Raw genomic sequence first — 16776 nt, forward strand, 5'->3', positions numbered from 1 at the left:
AACAAGGAGAACTGCAGAGTACTGCACTTAGGGCAGAAGAATCCCATGCATTGCTATAGCCTGGGGACCAACTAGTTAAGCAGCAGGTTTGCAGAAAAGGACCTGGGGATTACAGTGGATGAGAAGCTGCATATGAGTCAGCAGTGTGCCCTTGTTGCCAAGAAGGTTAATGGCATATTGGGCTGCATTAGTAGAAGCACTGCTAGTAGATCGAGGGAAGTGATTATTCCGCTCTATTCGGCACCGGTGAGGCCACATCTGGAGTATTGCATCCAGTTGTGATCCCCGCCACTACAGAAAGGATGTGGACAAATTGAAGAGAGTCCAGCAGAGGGTAACAAAAGTTATCAGGGGGCTGGGACACATGACTTATGAGGAGAGGCTGAGGAAACTGGGCTTGTTTAGTCTGCAGAAGAGAAGAGGGAGGAGGGATTTGATAGCAGCCTTCAACTGCCTGAAGGGAGGTTCCAAAGAAGATGGAGCTAGGCCAGGGGCAGGCAACCTATGACACGTGTGCCGAAGGCGGCATTCGAGCTGATTTTCAGTGGCACTCACACAGCCCGGGTCTGGCCACCAGCCCAGGGGACTCTGCATTTTAATTTAATTTTAAATGAAGCTTCTGAAACATTTTAAAAACCTTATTTACATACAACAATAGTTTAGCTATATATTATAGATTTATAGAACGAGACCTTCTAAAAACGTTAAAATATATTACTGGCACGCAAAACCTTAAATTGGAGTGAATAAATGAAGATTCGTCACACCACTTCTGAAAGGTTGCCGACCTCTGAGCTAGGCTATTATGAGTGGTGGCAGATGACAGAACAAGGAGCAATGGTCTCCAGTTACTGTGAGGGAGGTCTAGGCTGGATATTAGGAAACACTATTTCACTAGGAGTGTGGTGAAGCACTGGAATGGGTTACCTAGGGAGATGGTGGAATCTCCATCCTTAGAGGTTTTTAAGACCCGGCTTGACAAAGCCCTGGCTGGGATGATTTAGTTGGGGTTGGTCCTGCTTTGAGCAGGGGATTGGACTAGATGACCAGGGCTGGCTCCAGGCACCAGCATTCCAAGCACGGGCTTGGGGCAGCAATCAGCAAGGGGCGGCAGTCCATGTGTTTCTGCCTCGAAGCAGCATGCCGAATTGCCGCCCTGACGGCGGGGGGCAGTCTGTGTGCCGTAGGGCAGCATGGGCGTTTCCGTGGCAGCGGCAATTTGGGCGGCAGCTTCTATCTGCAGCTGTCTGCGGCGGCGCAGCTTCTGTCTTCCGGCACATGCACATGCTGCCCTAATGGCACAAGAACTGCCCCCGCCGTCCAGGGCAGCAATTCGGCAAGCTGCTTGGGGCAGCAAAAACAGTAGAGCTGTAGATGACCTCCTGAGATCTCTTCCAACCCTAACCTTCTGATTCCGTAAGTCTTAATTCCTGCTGTGTTGGCTGTACATCTTTTAAACCACAAAATGGCCCTTAATGCTCAGTTCACTTGGTCACCCAGGGCGAATGAGGCGACTAAACAGTCTGCAGGACCAAGATCCTTGGCAGGTCCAGGAGGGCTCCCGGAGCTCAGCGGCACTTCTGGGGGATCTGGTGCCGCGGAGCAGGACAGGCTGGCTGCCGCGAGTGGGCGCAGGACGGCCGCGCCCAGGAAAAGGGAACCCGCCCCATGAGGGCGGCGGAGAGGCAGGCGGCACCTGAGCGCACAGGGCGAGTGCCGGGCAGGGGCGCCGGGTACTCACAGCGGGTTCCAGCGCTCGGGCAGGCGGCGGTGCAGGGAGATGCGGTCGCTCAGGTAGATGTTGATCTGGTGATGCCGGATACTCTCCTCCTGGCGGTTCTTCTCGGCCGGGCTCAGCTCCAGCCGCACAGCCTGGCCCAGCTCGCCCAGCGCCCCAGGCTCCAGGGGCGGCTTCTCGTACACTGGTCTCCGCAGGCGCTCGGGGTCCTCGGGCAGTGGCGGCTGGGGGGCCCCGCGGGCAGGACGCGCAGCATCGATCTCCGGGGGGACGCGCCGCCACACCAGGAAACCCAGTGCCGCCAGCAGCCCCAGGGCCAGCAACGCCCCTGCTCCCCGGGGGGCCCGGCCCCGCCTGCCCCACCACTTGCCGCGGCCGGCCAGCCCCACCATGCCCGCGCTGGGGGCGCTCCTGGCCGCGGGCGGCCTGGAAACTTTGCAAAGTTTCACAAACCTGGGAGCAGCACAACTACCCGAGAGCGGGCGCTAAAGCTCCCCCTCCAGGAAACTCGGCCGGATCCTCCGCCAGCGGCTCCTCCCTTCTCCCCGCCCCACTGCCAACAAGACCTGGAGGGCAGAGCCGGACGGAGCTGCCTGGGAAGCGTCAGCCCAGCAAGAAAAATCCAGCCTCCGCTGCCTGCATTTAATAGGCTCCAAGTTCGTCCTGAACTCTTTTAAAGGGGAGCTGAGTGTTGCTGCCCTGCTCAGCTTGTACCAACTGCTCCAGAGGTCCGACTCCTAGCTATGTTCCCACGGCTGTAGAATCCTCCCCTCCCCAAATACAAACAAATCACTGCTCATGGACAGGAAAGCGTCCTCAGAGTGTAAATGTCAGACAGGAAGGAGCTCAACACCTGAAGCATCTGATCTGCCCTTGATAGAGCTTCACGGTAACAGGAAGAGCTCCTAGCAATGCTAATCATCAAAACCCCATTGCACTTGGCGATGCACAGTTTTATTGCAAGCTTCATGGTATTTAGTGTTTTTCTTAAAAGACCTAGAACCTCTCTTTATTTCCAACACTTCTTATTGCAGAGAAAACCTGGAAAATGTGACCCAAGTAGACCCTAAATGTAAGGGGACTGATGGACCCTTACTAAAATTCAGTGTATGTATGGGGGGAGGGGAGGAGGTGTAGCGCCCAGTACCAAAAGTAAGTGGTAGGGGCAATGGGAAATCAGGACCCTGATACTGACAGTCCCCAGAAACCAGGGGAGAGGCCAATGCTCCAGGTCAGGCTGATTGATGGGGCAGGCAGGCTAATGAGGGGGTCAGGATGCCAGGAGGTCCTGTCCTCTGTGTGTGCCAGAATTGCCTGGGTCAGACAGAGTGGGGCCAAGCTAAGAAGAGAGCAGGAGCTGAAGCTGAGCAGGGGAGCAGAGCCTTGCCTGCCAGAGGGTCCATAAAAGGAGTCCGGGAAGCAGGTCAGTGCTGGGAGCAGCACCATAGAAGCAGCCCAAAGAGCACACCTGCACTGGGAGCAGAGCTGCAGCAACCAGAGCCAGAGGGGCCAGAGAAGCAGCAGCAGTGCTGAGGCAGAATGGAGCTGGGGCTAGGGCTGGAGCAGTCTGGAGCTTAGTGTGGTGAGCAACTGGGGAGAGCAAGGGGCACCCTGGGTAGTGGGCCCAGTGCAGGGAGATGCCCCCAGCCAAGTATCAGAGGGGTAGCCGTGTTAGTCTGGATCTGCAAAAGCAGCAAAGAGTCCTGTGGCACCTTATAGACTAACAGACATATTGGAGCATGAGCTTTCGTGGGTGAATACCCACTTCGTCGGATGCATATAGGGGAAATTTCCAGGGGCAGGTATATATATGCAAGCAAGAAGCAGGCTAGAGATAACGAGGTTAGTTCAATCAGGGAGGATGAGGCCCTCTTCTAGCAGTTGAGGTGTGAAAACCAAGGGAGGAGAAACTGCTTTTGTAGTTGGCAAGCCATTCACAGTCTTTGTTTAATCCTGAGCTGATGGTGTCAAATTTGCAGATGAACTGAAGCTCAGCAGTTTCTCTTTGAAGTCTGGTCCTGAAGTTTTTTTGCTGCAGGATGGCTACCTTTAAATCTGCTTTTGTGTGTCCAGGGAGATTGAAGTGTTCTCCTACAGGTTTTATATATTGCCATTCCCAGCCAAGAGGCCTTGCAGGCCAGACTTGGAGGGTCCCCATAACCTCAGTGGGGCGGGGGTGACATGAGGAAGAAGGGTCCTATCACCAAAAGCCTGAGGGGGTGTGGCCACTGCCAGAGCACCTATCCGACCTGTGGCATCCCTGCAGGACAGCCAGGGCCTGAGGAGGAGGCCTGGGACTTGTGAGGAACAGACTGAACTTCCCTTACATTCCAGAGACTGCTGGTTGTGATAACCGCGCACAATGGCATGGGGACATGTGTTTTCCTTTAACCTTTCCCATTTTTTCCTTATTTTTTAAATTGATTGGTGTTTAATAAATTGTATTTGCTTTGAACTGTATATAATGATCAGTGGGTCAGGAAAGCATCCAGTGCAGAGAGAGCACGCTGGTGTGGGGGCACCCTAGCCCCTGCCCTAAGTGACCATGACAAAGTTGGGGGTTGAGCCCCCCAGGAATCCTGGGCCCAGCCTTGTTGGGGTTATGAGAACTCTGCCACACAGATGAGTGGAAGAGGAGCTCTTGAGGTCAGACAGGCCTCTGTGTAAAGGAAGTGCAGCAAGGACTCAGATCCTTTCGCTAGCCCATTTCACCGAGGTAGTGTTCCCCACAATAGCGGGACCATTCCCCCACTTGCATAATGGCTCAAAGCAAAGGAAAAAACCCGTGTCATATAGTAGTTTTTGAATGTTTAGGGTTAGCAATACTCATTCTATGGCACAATAGGGCCAAATTTCCCAAGATCCCTTAAAATTTCACAACAATGCTAATTCATTTGTATCCATGAAAAACCCTAAGGCTATGTCTACACTTAAACTGCTACAATGGCATAACTAATATGTCAGTGTAGCCACTCACTAATTAATCCACTCCCCTGAGCGACAGTAGGCCTTCTGTTAATCTAGTGCTGTCTACACCAGGGGTTAGGTCAGTTTTACTACGTTGCTCAGAAGTGTGCATTTCTCACACCCCTGAGTGACATAGCTGGGCCAACTTAGCTTTTTAGTGTAGACCTGACTTTAATTCTCATCCCTTTCCCCCCTAGGCAACACCAGATGAAGGCATAGACAGTGTAGGCCTGTGCCCAGGGTCCCAGCTCCTAAAGTCATGTGATTACATCAGTCTCTTAGCTTTCATTTTAAAACACTTTTCTAACTCTCATAGGTGCAAAGGAAAGCTTGAAAATGTGACTATGATAATCTGCCTATGTCTGTGGACAGCCTAGAGCAACAGCTGTTCATTCCAGAGTGTTCATTCCAAGATTCCCTGCTCAGAAGGTGCGGGATCTACCAAGACCACCCCAGCAGAGGACTCTGTAAAAGTAGAGCACTAGAGCAGGGGTTTTCAAAATGGGGGTTGGGACCCCTCAGGAGGTTGCAAGGTTATTATATTGGGGAGTTGCGAGCTGGCAGCCTCCACCCCAAACCTCGCTTTGCCTCCAGCATTTATAATTTAAAAGTGTTTTTAATTTATAAGGGGGGGTCGCACACAGAGGCTTGCTATGTGAAAGGGGTCACCAGTACAAAAGTTGGTGAACCACTGCACTAGAGGCTTTGCCTATCCACTCAGACACACCCTAACTACTGGGACAAGTGGCACTGGGAGGCACCTGCTGCCATTACTGTCCCTGACTCTGGGAGTGGAAAAGGACACTCTGCCTCTGTCATGCCAAGTGGTGGCAGAGCCATGACATAAGAATGGATACACAGGAGCTCCTCCCTCACCCGCCACTCCCCATGTTTCTCTACAGTGTCTTAAAGCCTTGCTGTCCCCAAACACACAAAATATGGCCAATAGATGCAGCAACATTATTTCTGAGTAGAGGTTTATTTGTAGGTTCTCTAGGATCCATAGGCTTGTATCATAAACATATAGTTAAGGGTTAATGTCTCTTTTACCTGTAAAGGGTTAAGAAGGTCAGTAAACCTGGCTGACACCTGACCAGAGGACCAATAGGGGGACAAGATACTTTCAAATCTTGGTGGAGGGAAGTCTTTGTTTGTGCTTTTGTGTTTGTTGTTCACTCTCGGGACTGAGAGGGACGGGACATCAATCCAGGCTCTCCAAATCTTTCTGAATCAGTCTCTTAAGTTTCAAACTTGTAAGTGATTAGCCAGGCAAGGCGTGTTAGTCTTATGTTTGTTTTCTCAACTTGTAAATGTTTCTTTTTCCGGAAGGATTTTACCTCTGTTTGCTTTAACTGTAAACCTAAGGCTAGGGTGGGTCCCTCTGGTCTATAGAAATCTGATTACCCTATAAAGCATTTTCCATCCTGATTTTTACCTTTTCTTTCTTTAATTAAAAGGTTTCTTTTTAAGAACCTGATTGATTTTTCCTTGTTTTAAGATCCAAGGGGATTGGATCTGGACTCACCAGGTTTTGGTGGGGGAAAGGAGGGAATGGTAAATTTCTCCTTGTTTTAAGATCCAAGGGGTTTGGATCTGTGTTCACCAGGAAATTGTTAAAGTCCCTCATGGCAACCCAGGGAGGGGACAAAGTTTTGGGGAGACAAAGAGTGCCCCAGACACTGGAATTCTGGGTGGTGGCAGTGAATACCAGATCTAAGCTAGTAATTAAGCTTAGAAGTGTCCATGCAGGTCCCCACATTTGTACCCGTAAGTTTAGAGTGGGGAAAGAAACCTTGACATGGTGGCAGAGGTGGGATTTTTTTTAGGAACCAAAAGCCAGTGGGATTTTTTTTCTCTCCTTTCTAGCTGCTTGGAAAGCAACCTGAGGGCAGAGGTGTTAAGTTTTTTTAACAAGGTCTTTGTTAAGAGGAGGCTTCAAGCTGTGAGCAAGCAGACAGCAAAAGGAATTTACAAGCTGAATTGTTTTCTTCTTTCTACCTCTCGGGTATAGCTAGTTAGAAAATCTCTGTTAACCAAGCAGCCCTGAGTGGAGTGATTCCCAGTCAGTGAGCTGCAGGGGGGCGTGGCCAGCACAAGAAAGCAGGAAAATGAGTACCAGTGAAACATTTAACAGACTAGAACTGGCTAGGCTGGACGCAGAAGAGAAAGCCAAAGAGGCTGACCACAGGAGAGCTATGGAGATGAGAGAAAGAGAAGAGGAAGCCAAAGAGGCTGACCACAAAAGAGCTATGGAGATGAAACAAAAAAAGATGGAAATCAGAAAAAAAAATGAAAATAAAACAAAAAGAGATGGAAGAGAGGGAAAGAGAGAGAAAGCATGAACTGGACATAGCAAAGGCTAAGTCAGATGGACCAGCCAACCCTAACAACCCTTCTCCAGGTACTGTTTCCCATCCCAGAAAATTTCCCACCTACAAGGCAGATGATGATACTGAGGCCTTCTTAGAAAATTTTGAAAGGGCCTGCCTTGGGTACAGCATCTCTACAGACCAGTACATGATAAAACTGAGGCCACAGCTCAGTGGACCCTTAGCAGAGGTGATGGCTGAAATGCTTAAGGAACACATGAACGATTATGATCTTTTTCAAACCAAGGCCAGAATCAGAATGGGGCTAACACCTGCGCATGCCCGTCAGTGGTTCAGAGCCCTAAGGTGGAAACCAGATGTGTCATTTACCCGACACGCCTACCAGATTGGGAAGAATTGGGAGGCCTGGATATCAGGAGCAAATGCTAAATCTCGGAAGAACTGTCCTTCCTAATGCAAATGGAGCAGTTCTTGGAGGGTGTTCCTGAGGAAATAGAAAGGTACATCCTAGATGGGAAACCCAAAACTGTAACCGAGGCGGGGGAAATTGGAGCCATATGGGTGGAAGTGGCAGAAAAGAAAAAAGCTACTAGCAAGGGAAGTGAATATCAGAGGGGGCAAACTGAAAATAAACCCTACCACCGGGGGCAACCCAAGACCTCACCTACAACCCAAGGAAAGCCCCAGACACCCTATTGTCCCACCTCACCAGTCTCCAGCAACCCACCTTGGCCCAGTGACCAGTCAGCTGGGTGATGTTTTAAATGTAATGAACTGGGACATATAAAGGCCAACTGCCCCAAGAACCCCAACCGAGTACAGTTCATTACGCTGCCATCACACCAAAGATCCCCATGCCCAGATGCCTCTCAAATACCCTCGGAGCGAAGGGAAACCTTGAGAGTGGGCGGAAAGAAGGTTATCGCATGGAGAGACACCGGGGTACAAGTGTCAGCTATCCACCAATCCTTAGTGAACCCCAAATTCATCAACCCAGAGGCCCAAGTGACAATTCACCCATTCATGTCAAAATCTTTAAACTTGCCTACAGCTGAATTGCCTGTCCATTACAAGGGCTGGTCAGTAATGTGGACTTTCGCAGTCTATGACAATTATCCCATCCCCATGCTACTGGGGGAAGACTTGGCCAACCAGGTGAAGCTGGCCAAGAGAGTGGGAATGGTCACACGCAGCCAGGCCAAGCAAGCTTCCACACCCATCCCTGTTCCTGAGCCATCCACAAGGGCCCTATCATAAACAGATAGCTAAGGGTTAATGTTCTTTTACCTGTAAAGGGGTAACAACAGTAACCTGAAACACCTGACCAGAGGACCAATCAGGAAACAAGACTTTTTCAAATCTGGGTGGAGGGAAGTTTTGGGTGTGAGTCCTTTGTTCTTGGTCTATGCCCTCTCGGCTATGAGAGTGATTTTTCTATCTCCAGGCTTTCTAATCTTCTGTTTCCAAGTTGTAAGTACAAGGATAGTAAGACAATAGGATTATATATTTTTTTTGTATTTACATGTGTGTAGTTGCTGGAATGTGTTAAATTGTATTCTTTTTGGATAAAGCCGTTTATTCATTTTTTTTCCTTTAAGCAATTGACCCTGTATATTGTCACCTAAATACAGAGACTATATTTTTTGTCCTTTTTCATTCTTTTTATATAAAGCTTTCTTTTTAAGACCTGTTGGAGTTTTTCTTTAGTGGGGACTCCAGGGAATTGAGTCTGCAGCTCACCAGGGAATTGGTGGGAGGAAGAAGTCAGGGGGAAAATCTCTTTGTGTTAGATTTACTAAGCCTGACTTTGCATACCCTCTGGGTGAGGGGGAAGAGAGATTAGCTCTCTCGGTACTTGTGTTTCCAGGACTTGAAACAGGGAGGGTAGAATCCCTTTGTTTAGATTCACGGAGCTTGCTTCTGTATATCTCTCCAGGAACCCAGGGAGGGAACTCCTAGAGGGGAGGAGGGGGAAGGGAAATGGTTTATTCCCCTTGGTTGTGAGACTCAAGGAATCTGAGTCTTGGGGTCTCCCAGGGAAGGTTTTGGGGAGACCACAGTGAGCTTGGCACTGTATAATTCCTGGCTGGTGGCAGCAATTACCAGGTCCAAGCTGGTTTTCATGCTAACACCCATATTTTGGACGCTAAGGTCCAGATCTGGGAAGAAATGTTATGACAGGCCCTGTCTGTGTTACCAGAGACCCAGACAGAGGTGGTGGAACTGGATCCTTGGCCAACGACTGCAACAGCCATAGTGCATCCAGTCCCAGAACCGGAACTGGAAAAGCAACCAGCACCACTGTTGCCAGCACTGACGCCAGCACTTGCAAACCCATGTACAACTCCAATGCCAGAGGGCACCAGCGGGCCTAAACTGACAGAAGCAGCAGACAACCCTACCCAAGAGGCTCAGCCAGAGCCTGAAATATCACAGAGTGCACCAGCGGAAAGAGGTTCACCATCAACAAAAACAACCCCATCACCTACATCACTTCCAGAGGGCCCAAGCCCAAGTCCACAGTCTAAGGAGGAACTGATGTCTCCGGCCTCAAGGGAACAGTTCTAGGCTGAGCAGGAAGCAGATGAAAGCCTTCAGAAAGCTTGGGCGGCAGCAAGGGGCACCCCACCTTCTCTCAGCTCTTCTAACCAATCCCGATTTATTATAGAAAATGGACTTTTATACAAGAAAACTCTTTCTGATGGATACCAGAAAGACTGGCATCCTCAAAAACAGTTGGTAGTTCCAACTAAGTACCGGGGAAAGCTCTTGAGCTTAGCTCATAATCATCCCAATGGCCATTCTGGGGTGAATAGAACCAAAGACCGTTTGGGGAAGTCTTTCCACTGGGAGGGAATGGGCAAGGATGTTGCTAATTATGTCTGGTCTTGTAAGGTGTGCCAACGAGTGGGAAAGCCCCAAGACCAGGTCAAAGCCCCTCTCCAGCCACTTCCCATAATTGAGGTCCCATTTCAGCAAGTAGCTGTGAATATTCTGGGTCCTTTCCCAAAAAAGACCCACAGGGGAAAGCGGTACATACTGACTTTCATGGATTTTGCTACCCAATGGCCCGAAGCAGTAGCTCTGAGCAACACCAGGGCTAAAACTGTGTGCCAGGCCTTAGCAGACATTTTTTCCAGGGTAGGTTGGCCCTCCGACATCCTTGCAGATTCAGGAAATAATTTCCTGGCAAGGACCATAAAAAGTCTGTGGAAAGCTAATGGGGTAAATCACTCGGTTGCTACCCCTTACCACCATCAAACCAATGGCCTGGTGGAGAGGTGTCATAAACAGATAGCTAAGGGTTAATGTCTCTTTCACCTGGAAAGGAGTAACCAGAAACACCTGACCAGAGGACCAATCAGGAAACAAGACTTTTTCAAATCTGGGTGGAGGGAAGTTTGTGTGTGAGTCCTTTGTTCTTGGTCTTGTGTCTGTCCCTCTCGGCTATGGGAAGGATTTTTCTGTCTCCTGCTTTCTAATCTTCTGTTTCCAAGTTGTGAGTACAAAGATCATAAAACAATAGGGGTTATTGTTTTTTTTCGTTTGTATTTACATGTGTATAGTTGCTGGAGTGTTTGGAATTGTGTTCTTTTGAATAAGGCTGTTTATTCATTTTTCTTTTAAGCAATTGACCCTGTATTTGTCACCTTAATACAGAGAGACCATTTTTATGTATTTTTCTTTCTTTTTACATAAAGCTTTCTTTTAAAGACCTGTTGGAGTTTTTCTTTAGTGGGGAACTCCAGGGAATTGAGTCTGTAGCTCACCAGGGAATTGGTGGGAGGAAGTCAGGGGGAAATCTGTGTGTGTTAGATTTACTAGCCTGACTTTGCATTCCCTCTGGGTGAAGGAGGGGGGTGGGCGGGGGAGCTTGACTCTCTCTCTCGGTACTTGTGTTTCCAGGACTGGAAATAGGGAGGGTGGAATCCCTCTGTTTAGATTCACGGAGCTTGCTTCTGTGTATCTCTCCAGGAAACCAGGGAGGGAACACCTGGAAGGAGGAGGGGGAAGGGTAATGGTTTATTCCCCGTTGTTGTGAGACTCAAGGAATTTGGATTTTGGGGTCCCCAGGGAAGGTTTTTGGGGGGACCAGAGTGCCCCAAAACACTCTAATTTTTTGGGTGGTGGCAGCTTTACCAGGTCCAAGCTGGTAACTAAGCTTGGAGGTTTTCATGCTAACACCCATATTTTGGACACTAAGGTCCAAATCTGGTAATATGTTATGACAAGAAGTTTAATGGAACTTTGGGGGCCATGATATGTAAATTCATAAATAAACACTCCAGTGATTGGGACCTAGTGTTGCAGCAGTTGCTTTTTGCCTACAAGGCTGTACCACATCCCAGTTTAGGATTTTCACCATTCGAACTTGTGTATGGCCACGAGGTTAAGGGGCCATTACAGTTGGTGAAGCAGCAATGGGAAGGGTTTACGCCTTCTCCAGGAACTAACATTCTAGACTTTGTAAGCAACCTACAAAGCACCCTCCAACACTCTTTAGCCCTTGCTAAAGAAAACCTAAAAGATGTTCAGAAAGAACAAAAGGCCTGGTATGATAAACATACCAGAGAGCGTTCCTTCAAAGTAGGGGACCAGGTTATGGTCTTGAAGGCGCAACAGGCCCATAAAATGGAAATGTCCTGGGAAGGGCCATTCACGGTCCAAGAGCACCTAGGAGCTGTTAACTATCTCATAGCATTCTCCACCTCCACCCTAAAGCCTAAAGTGTGCCATGTTAATTCTCTAAAGCCCTTTTATTCCAGAGACTTAAAGGTTTGTCAGTTTACAGTCCAGGGAGGAGATGACGCTGAGTGGCCTGAAGGAAAAAATGACAGTGGCGTGGAAGAGGTGAACCTCTCCACCACCCTGGAACAGTCTGCAGCAGCAACAGATCAAGGAGCTGTGCACTAGCTTCGCCCCATTGTTCTCAGCCACCCCAGGACGGACTGAATGGGCATACTACTTCATTGACACAGGTAATGCTCATCCAATTAGAACCCCACCCTACCGGGTGTCTCCTCATGCCCAAGCTGCTATCGAACAGAAAATCCAAAGCATGCTACAGATGGGTATAATCCACCCCTCTAACAGTGCATGGGCATCTCCAGTGGTTCTGGTACCCAAACCAGATGGGGAAATACGCTTTTGCGTGGACTACCGTAAGCTAAATGCTGTAACTCTTCCCGACCACTACCCAATGCCACGCACCGATGAGCTATTAAAAAAATTGGGACATGCCCAGTTCATCTCTACGATAGACTTAACCAAGGGGTACTGGCAAGTACCGCTAAATGAACCCACCAAAAAAAGGTCAGCCTTCATCACCCATGCAGGGGTGTATGAATTTAATGTGCTTCCTTTCGGGTTGCAAAATGCACCCGCCACCTTCCAAAGACTTGTAGATGGTCTCCTAGCAAGACTGGGAGAATATGCAGTTGCCTACCTCAATAATGTGGCCATTTTTTCTGATTCATGGGTAGAATGCCTGGAACACCTGGAAAAAGTCTTTGAGCACATCAGGCAGGCAGGACTAACTGTTAAGGCTAAAAAGTGTCAAATAGGCCAAAACAGCGTGACTTACTTTGGACATCAGGTGGGTCAAGAAACAATAAACCCCCTACAGGCCAAGGTGGATGTTACCCAAAAGTGGCCTCTCCCAAAATCAAAGAAACAGGCCCAATCCTTCTTAGGCTTGGCCAAATATTACAGGCAATTTGTACCACACTACAGCCAAATCGTTGCCCCACTAACAGACCTGACCAAAAAGACCCAGCCAAATGCAGTTAAGTAGACTGATGAGTGTCAGAAGGCCTTTACCCAGCTTAAGGCAACACTCATGTCTAACCCTGTGCTAAGGGCCCCAGACTTTGACAAAGCATTCCTAGCAACCACAAATGCGTCTGAGCGTGGTGTAGGAGCAGTTTTAATGCAGGAAGGACCGGATAAAAATTTCCTCCTGTCGTGTTTCTCAGCAAGAAACTGTCTGAGAGAGAAAGCCACTGGTCAATCAGTGAAAAAGAACGCTACGCCATTGTGTGTGCCCTGGAAAAGCTATGCCCATATGTTTGGGGACGGCGTTTCCAGCTACAAACCGACCATGCTGCGCTAAAGTGGCTTCATACTGCCAAGGAAAACAACAAAAAACTGCTTCGATGGAGTTTAACTCTCCAAAATTATGATTTTAAAATTCAACACATTTAAGGAGCTTCTAACAAAGTAGCTGATGCACTCTCCCGTAAAAGTTTCCCAGAATCAACTGGTTAAAAATTGTCCTTAAAATGTGAAAAATCTTATCGTTTTACATAATTAGTAGTATATGTAAAGGTGCATGTATTTTATTAATCTGTTTATTCTAAAGTTCTAGGAAGAAATCACCACCAGTGTGGTTCCCCACTGTCTGCGATTTGGGGGGCGTGTCATAAACAGATAGTTAAGGGTTAATGTCACTTTTACCTGTAAAGAGTTAAAAAGCTCAGTAAACCTGGTGGACACCTGACTAAAGGACCAATAGGGGGACAAGATACTTTCAAATCTTGATGGAGGGAAGTCTTTGTTTGTGCTTTTGTGTTTGTTCGCTCTCGGGACTGAGAGGGACGGGACATCAATCCAGGCTCTCCAAATCTTTCTGAATCAGTCTCTTAAGTTTCAAGCTTGTAAGTGATTAGCCAGGCAAGGCGTGTTAGTCTTATGTTTGTTTTCTCAACTTGTAAATGTTTCTTTTTGCTGGAAGGATTTTACCTCTGTTTGCTGTAACTGTAAACCTAAGGCTAGGGTGGGTCCCTCTGGTCTACAGAAATCTGATTACCCTGTAAAGCATTTTCCATCCTGATTTTTACCTTTTCTTTCTTTAATTAAAAGGGTTTTTTTTAAGAACCTGATTGATTTTTCCTTGTTTTAAGATCCAAGGGGATTGGATCTGGACTCACCAGGGATTGGTGGGGGAAAGGAGGGGAGATGGTTAAATTTTCCTTGTTTTAAGATCCAAGGGGATTGGATCTGGACTCACCAGGGATTGGTGGGGGGAAAGGAGGGGTATGGTAAATTTCTCTTTGTTTTAAAATCCAAGGGGTTTGGATCTGTGTTCACCAGGAAATTGGTAAAGTCCCTCAAGGCAACCCAGGGAGGGGACGAAGTTTTGGGGGAACAAAAAGTGCTCCAGACACTGAAATTCTGGGTGGTGGCAGTGTATACCAGATCTAAGCTAGTAATTAAGCTAAGAAGTGTCCATGCAGGTCCTCACATTTGTACCCATAAGTTCAGAGTGGGGAAAGAAACCTTGACAGGCAGCCTGGCTCAGAATCTCATTGCCCCAAGTAAAGTGAAGGAGAGAGCTAGCAGCCAGTTTCAGCAGCTCATCTTTTGGGTTCCTCTGGCTTCAACTGCTGCACTGTACTCTAGCCAGCCCAGCTCTCGTTGATCCCTTGTTGCAGCTGGACTCCAACTCTCTGCTTCTCTTACTTGCAGAGTGCTGTGGTTTCCTTAGCGGTGTTAAAACAGAATAACTTTGCAAATACATGAAATGGGCAGCAGTCAGATATGCTGATCTGTTAATAAAAAAGAATATGAGATCACTGTTATGGTTTTGCATTAGAGTACAAGTTTGATTAAGTTAGGATACATGTTGTTTTTTAAAAAGAACAGGAGTACTTGTGGCACCTTAGAGACAAGCAAATTTATTTGAGCATAAGCTTTCGTGGGCTACAGCCTACTTCATCGGATGCATGTAGTGGAAAATATTGTAGCAAGATATATATATACACACACACACACACACAGAGAGAACATGAAACAATGGGTGTTATCATACACGCTATAAGGAGAGTGATCAGTTAAGGTGAGCTATTATCTGCAGGGGAGAAAAAGAACTGTTTGTAGTGGTAATACAAACCACTATCCTTCTCCTGCTGATAATAGTTGGGGCGAGGAATAGCTCAGTGGTTTGAGCATTGGCTTGTTAAATCCAGGGTTATGAGTTCAATCTTTGAGGGGGCCACTTAGGGATTTGGGGCAAAAATTGGTCCTGCTAGTGAAGGTAGGGGGCTGGACTCAATGACCTTTTGAGGTTCCTTCCAGTTCTAGGAGATTGGTATATCTCCAATTATTACCTATGGAAGTGAAAACCTTATGGAGTGAGTTATCTAGTGTTATAGGCAGCACGAAGGTGGAAAGGAATGCACAATGTTTTCCTCTTGTTTCTATTCTTTTAAGGTTTTGTATAAATGGGGGGGGGTGTTCTGATGCAACCTTCCTGTCACTAAATGTTGTCTGTAGGATCCCTGCCTCATTTGTTGCAGAATTGAGATATGTGTACAATTTGTGTGTACTGGGACAGGCAGGTCTAGGCCTGCCCAAAGCCAGAGGCCCATCCCCTCAACTGAGAGGGAGGAGTCATTGGACCCAGGCCACAAGTCAGTATTGTGGACAATAAATGAAATAAACAGAGACCGGAGAATTAGTGGGTGCACAGCACCCACTGGCAGCCAAGCTCCTCTCCCTCCCCACAGCGCCTCCCATCCACCGGAGGCTCTCATGATCAAATTCTCCCCCTCCCTCCCAGCATATCCCGGCCACTGCAATCATCTGTTTTGCAGCGTGCAGGAGGTGCTGAGGGAAGGGGGAAAAGTGGGGATGGGGTGCGCTTGGGGAGGGGGACAGAACTGGGTGGGAAGAGGCGGGCAGAGGTGAAGTGGGGGCAAGAAGAGGTGGGGTGGAGGTAGAGGCTTGGGGGAAGGGCTGGGGTGTGGGGAGGCCTGGGGCAGAATGGGGGCAGGAAAAAGCAGAGCAGAGGTGGGAGGTTGGGCGAAGGGGTCAGGTGTGGGCAGGTCCTGGGGCAGAGCAGGAGTTTGAGCACCCCTAGGCCCAGAGGAAGCTGGTGCCTGTGGACAGGAATGAAGGTTAAAGGCTGAAAATCAGGAATCTACGGGGAGTCACTGAGCAGAGAAGCCCCAGCAATGCCATCTTCTCCATAAAGATGTCTAAGGAGTCAGTGAAGACCACCCAGAGGAACTCTGCCTGGAGGTGTGATAGGATGAGGGACTGGAAATAGGCCAACACTCGCAGAGCACCACCCCCCCATCCAGCTTTCTCCTTCTAGATGACCATCTTGGCCAGGAGCATGTTGACCAGGAGGTCCTACGACTTTGTGGGGCCATGAAAGGGGTGTGTATAAATGAGAAAGTGCAGGGAGAAGTGCAGCCAGAACCTCAGTAAGAAGTTGAGGAGGAGCTGGAAAAGGGGCTGCAACCTGATGCACTCTACATAGATGTGTGTCAGAGTCTCCCACTCACTGTAGAAAGAACAGGTGTCAGGGGAGTTTGTGAACTGTGCCTGTGTCCTGTGCTTACAGCTCCATGGAGGAGCTGCCAACTAATATCCCAATAGGCTGTGGAAACCAGAGTGGAGTACAGACTGGCCCACCAGGGTTCCCCACCCTCTTCAGTTGGGGCAGGAAATAAAGGTCTGGAAGGGGATAGTACGAAGTACCACCTTGTACAGAGGTTTTCTGGGCATGGTTTAGAGACAGACTGTCTGAATGTCATTCAGCTGGCTCAGGTGGCAGGTCGGGGGAGGCTTGCAGGACGGGGCCCAATGACAAGTTCTAGGGGGCCAGGGTTAAGGGATGGGCAGGGAGCACCCTCTCAGACAAGCTGATCAAGAAAATTGAGATAAATGGGACACAAGCCTACCCTAGCCTTCTGGAGCACATGACGGGGAACACACAATGTGAGCAGTCCTATA

General features: G+C 48.5%; 1 protein-coding gene across 1 annotated transcript in view; it reads right to left on the reverse strand.

Annotated features, from left to right (window-relative positions):
* GALNT12 (polypeptide N-acetylgalactosaminyltransferase 12) overlaps window positions 1-3431 on the reverse strand; it is a 93954-nt gene extending 90523 nt beyond the window's left edge. Inside the window, exon 1 of the mRNA XM_030551630.1 lies at window positions 1742-3431. Within this exon, the coding sequence (XP_030407490.1) occupies window positions 1742-2130 (389 nt within the window). The 5' untranslated portion in view covers window positions 2131-3431. The remainder of the gene's footprint in view (window positions 1-1741) is intronic.
* Window positions 3432-16776: the final 13345 nt, after the last annotated feature.

The sequence above is a fragment of the Gopherus evgoodei genome, chromosome 2, assembly GCF_007399415.2.
Source record: "Gopherus evgoodei ecotype Sinaloan lineage chromosome 2, rGopEvg1_v1.p, whole genome shotgun sequence".
Lineage (NCBI taxonomy): Eukaryota > Metazoa > Chordata > Testudines > Testudinidae > Gopherus > Gopherus evgoodei.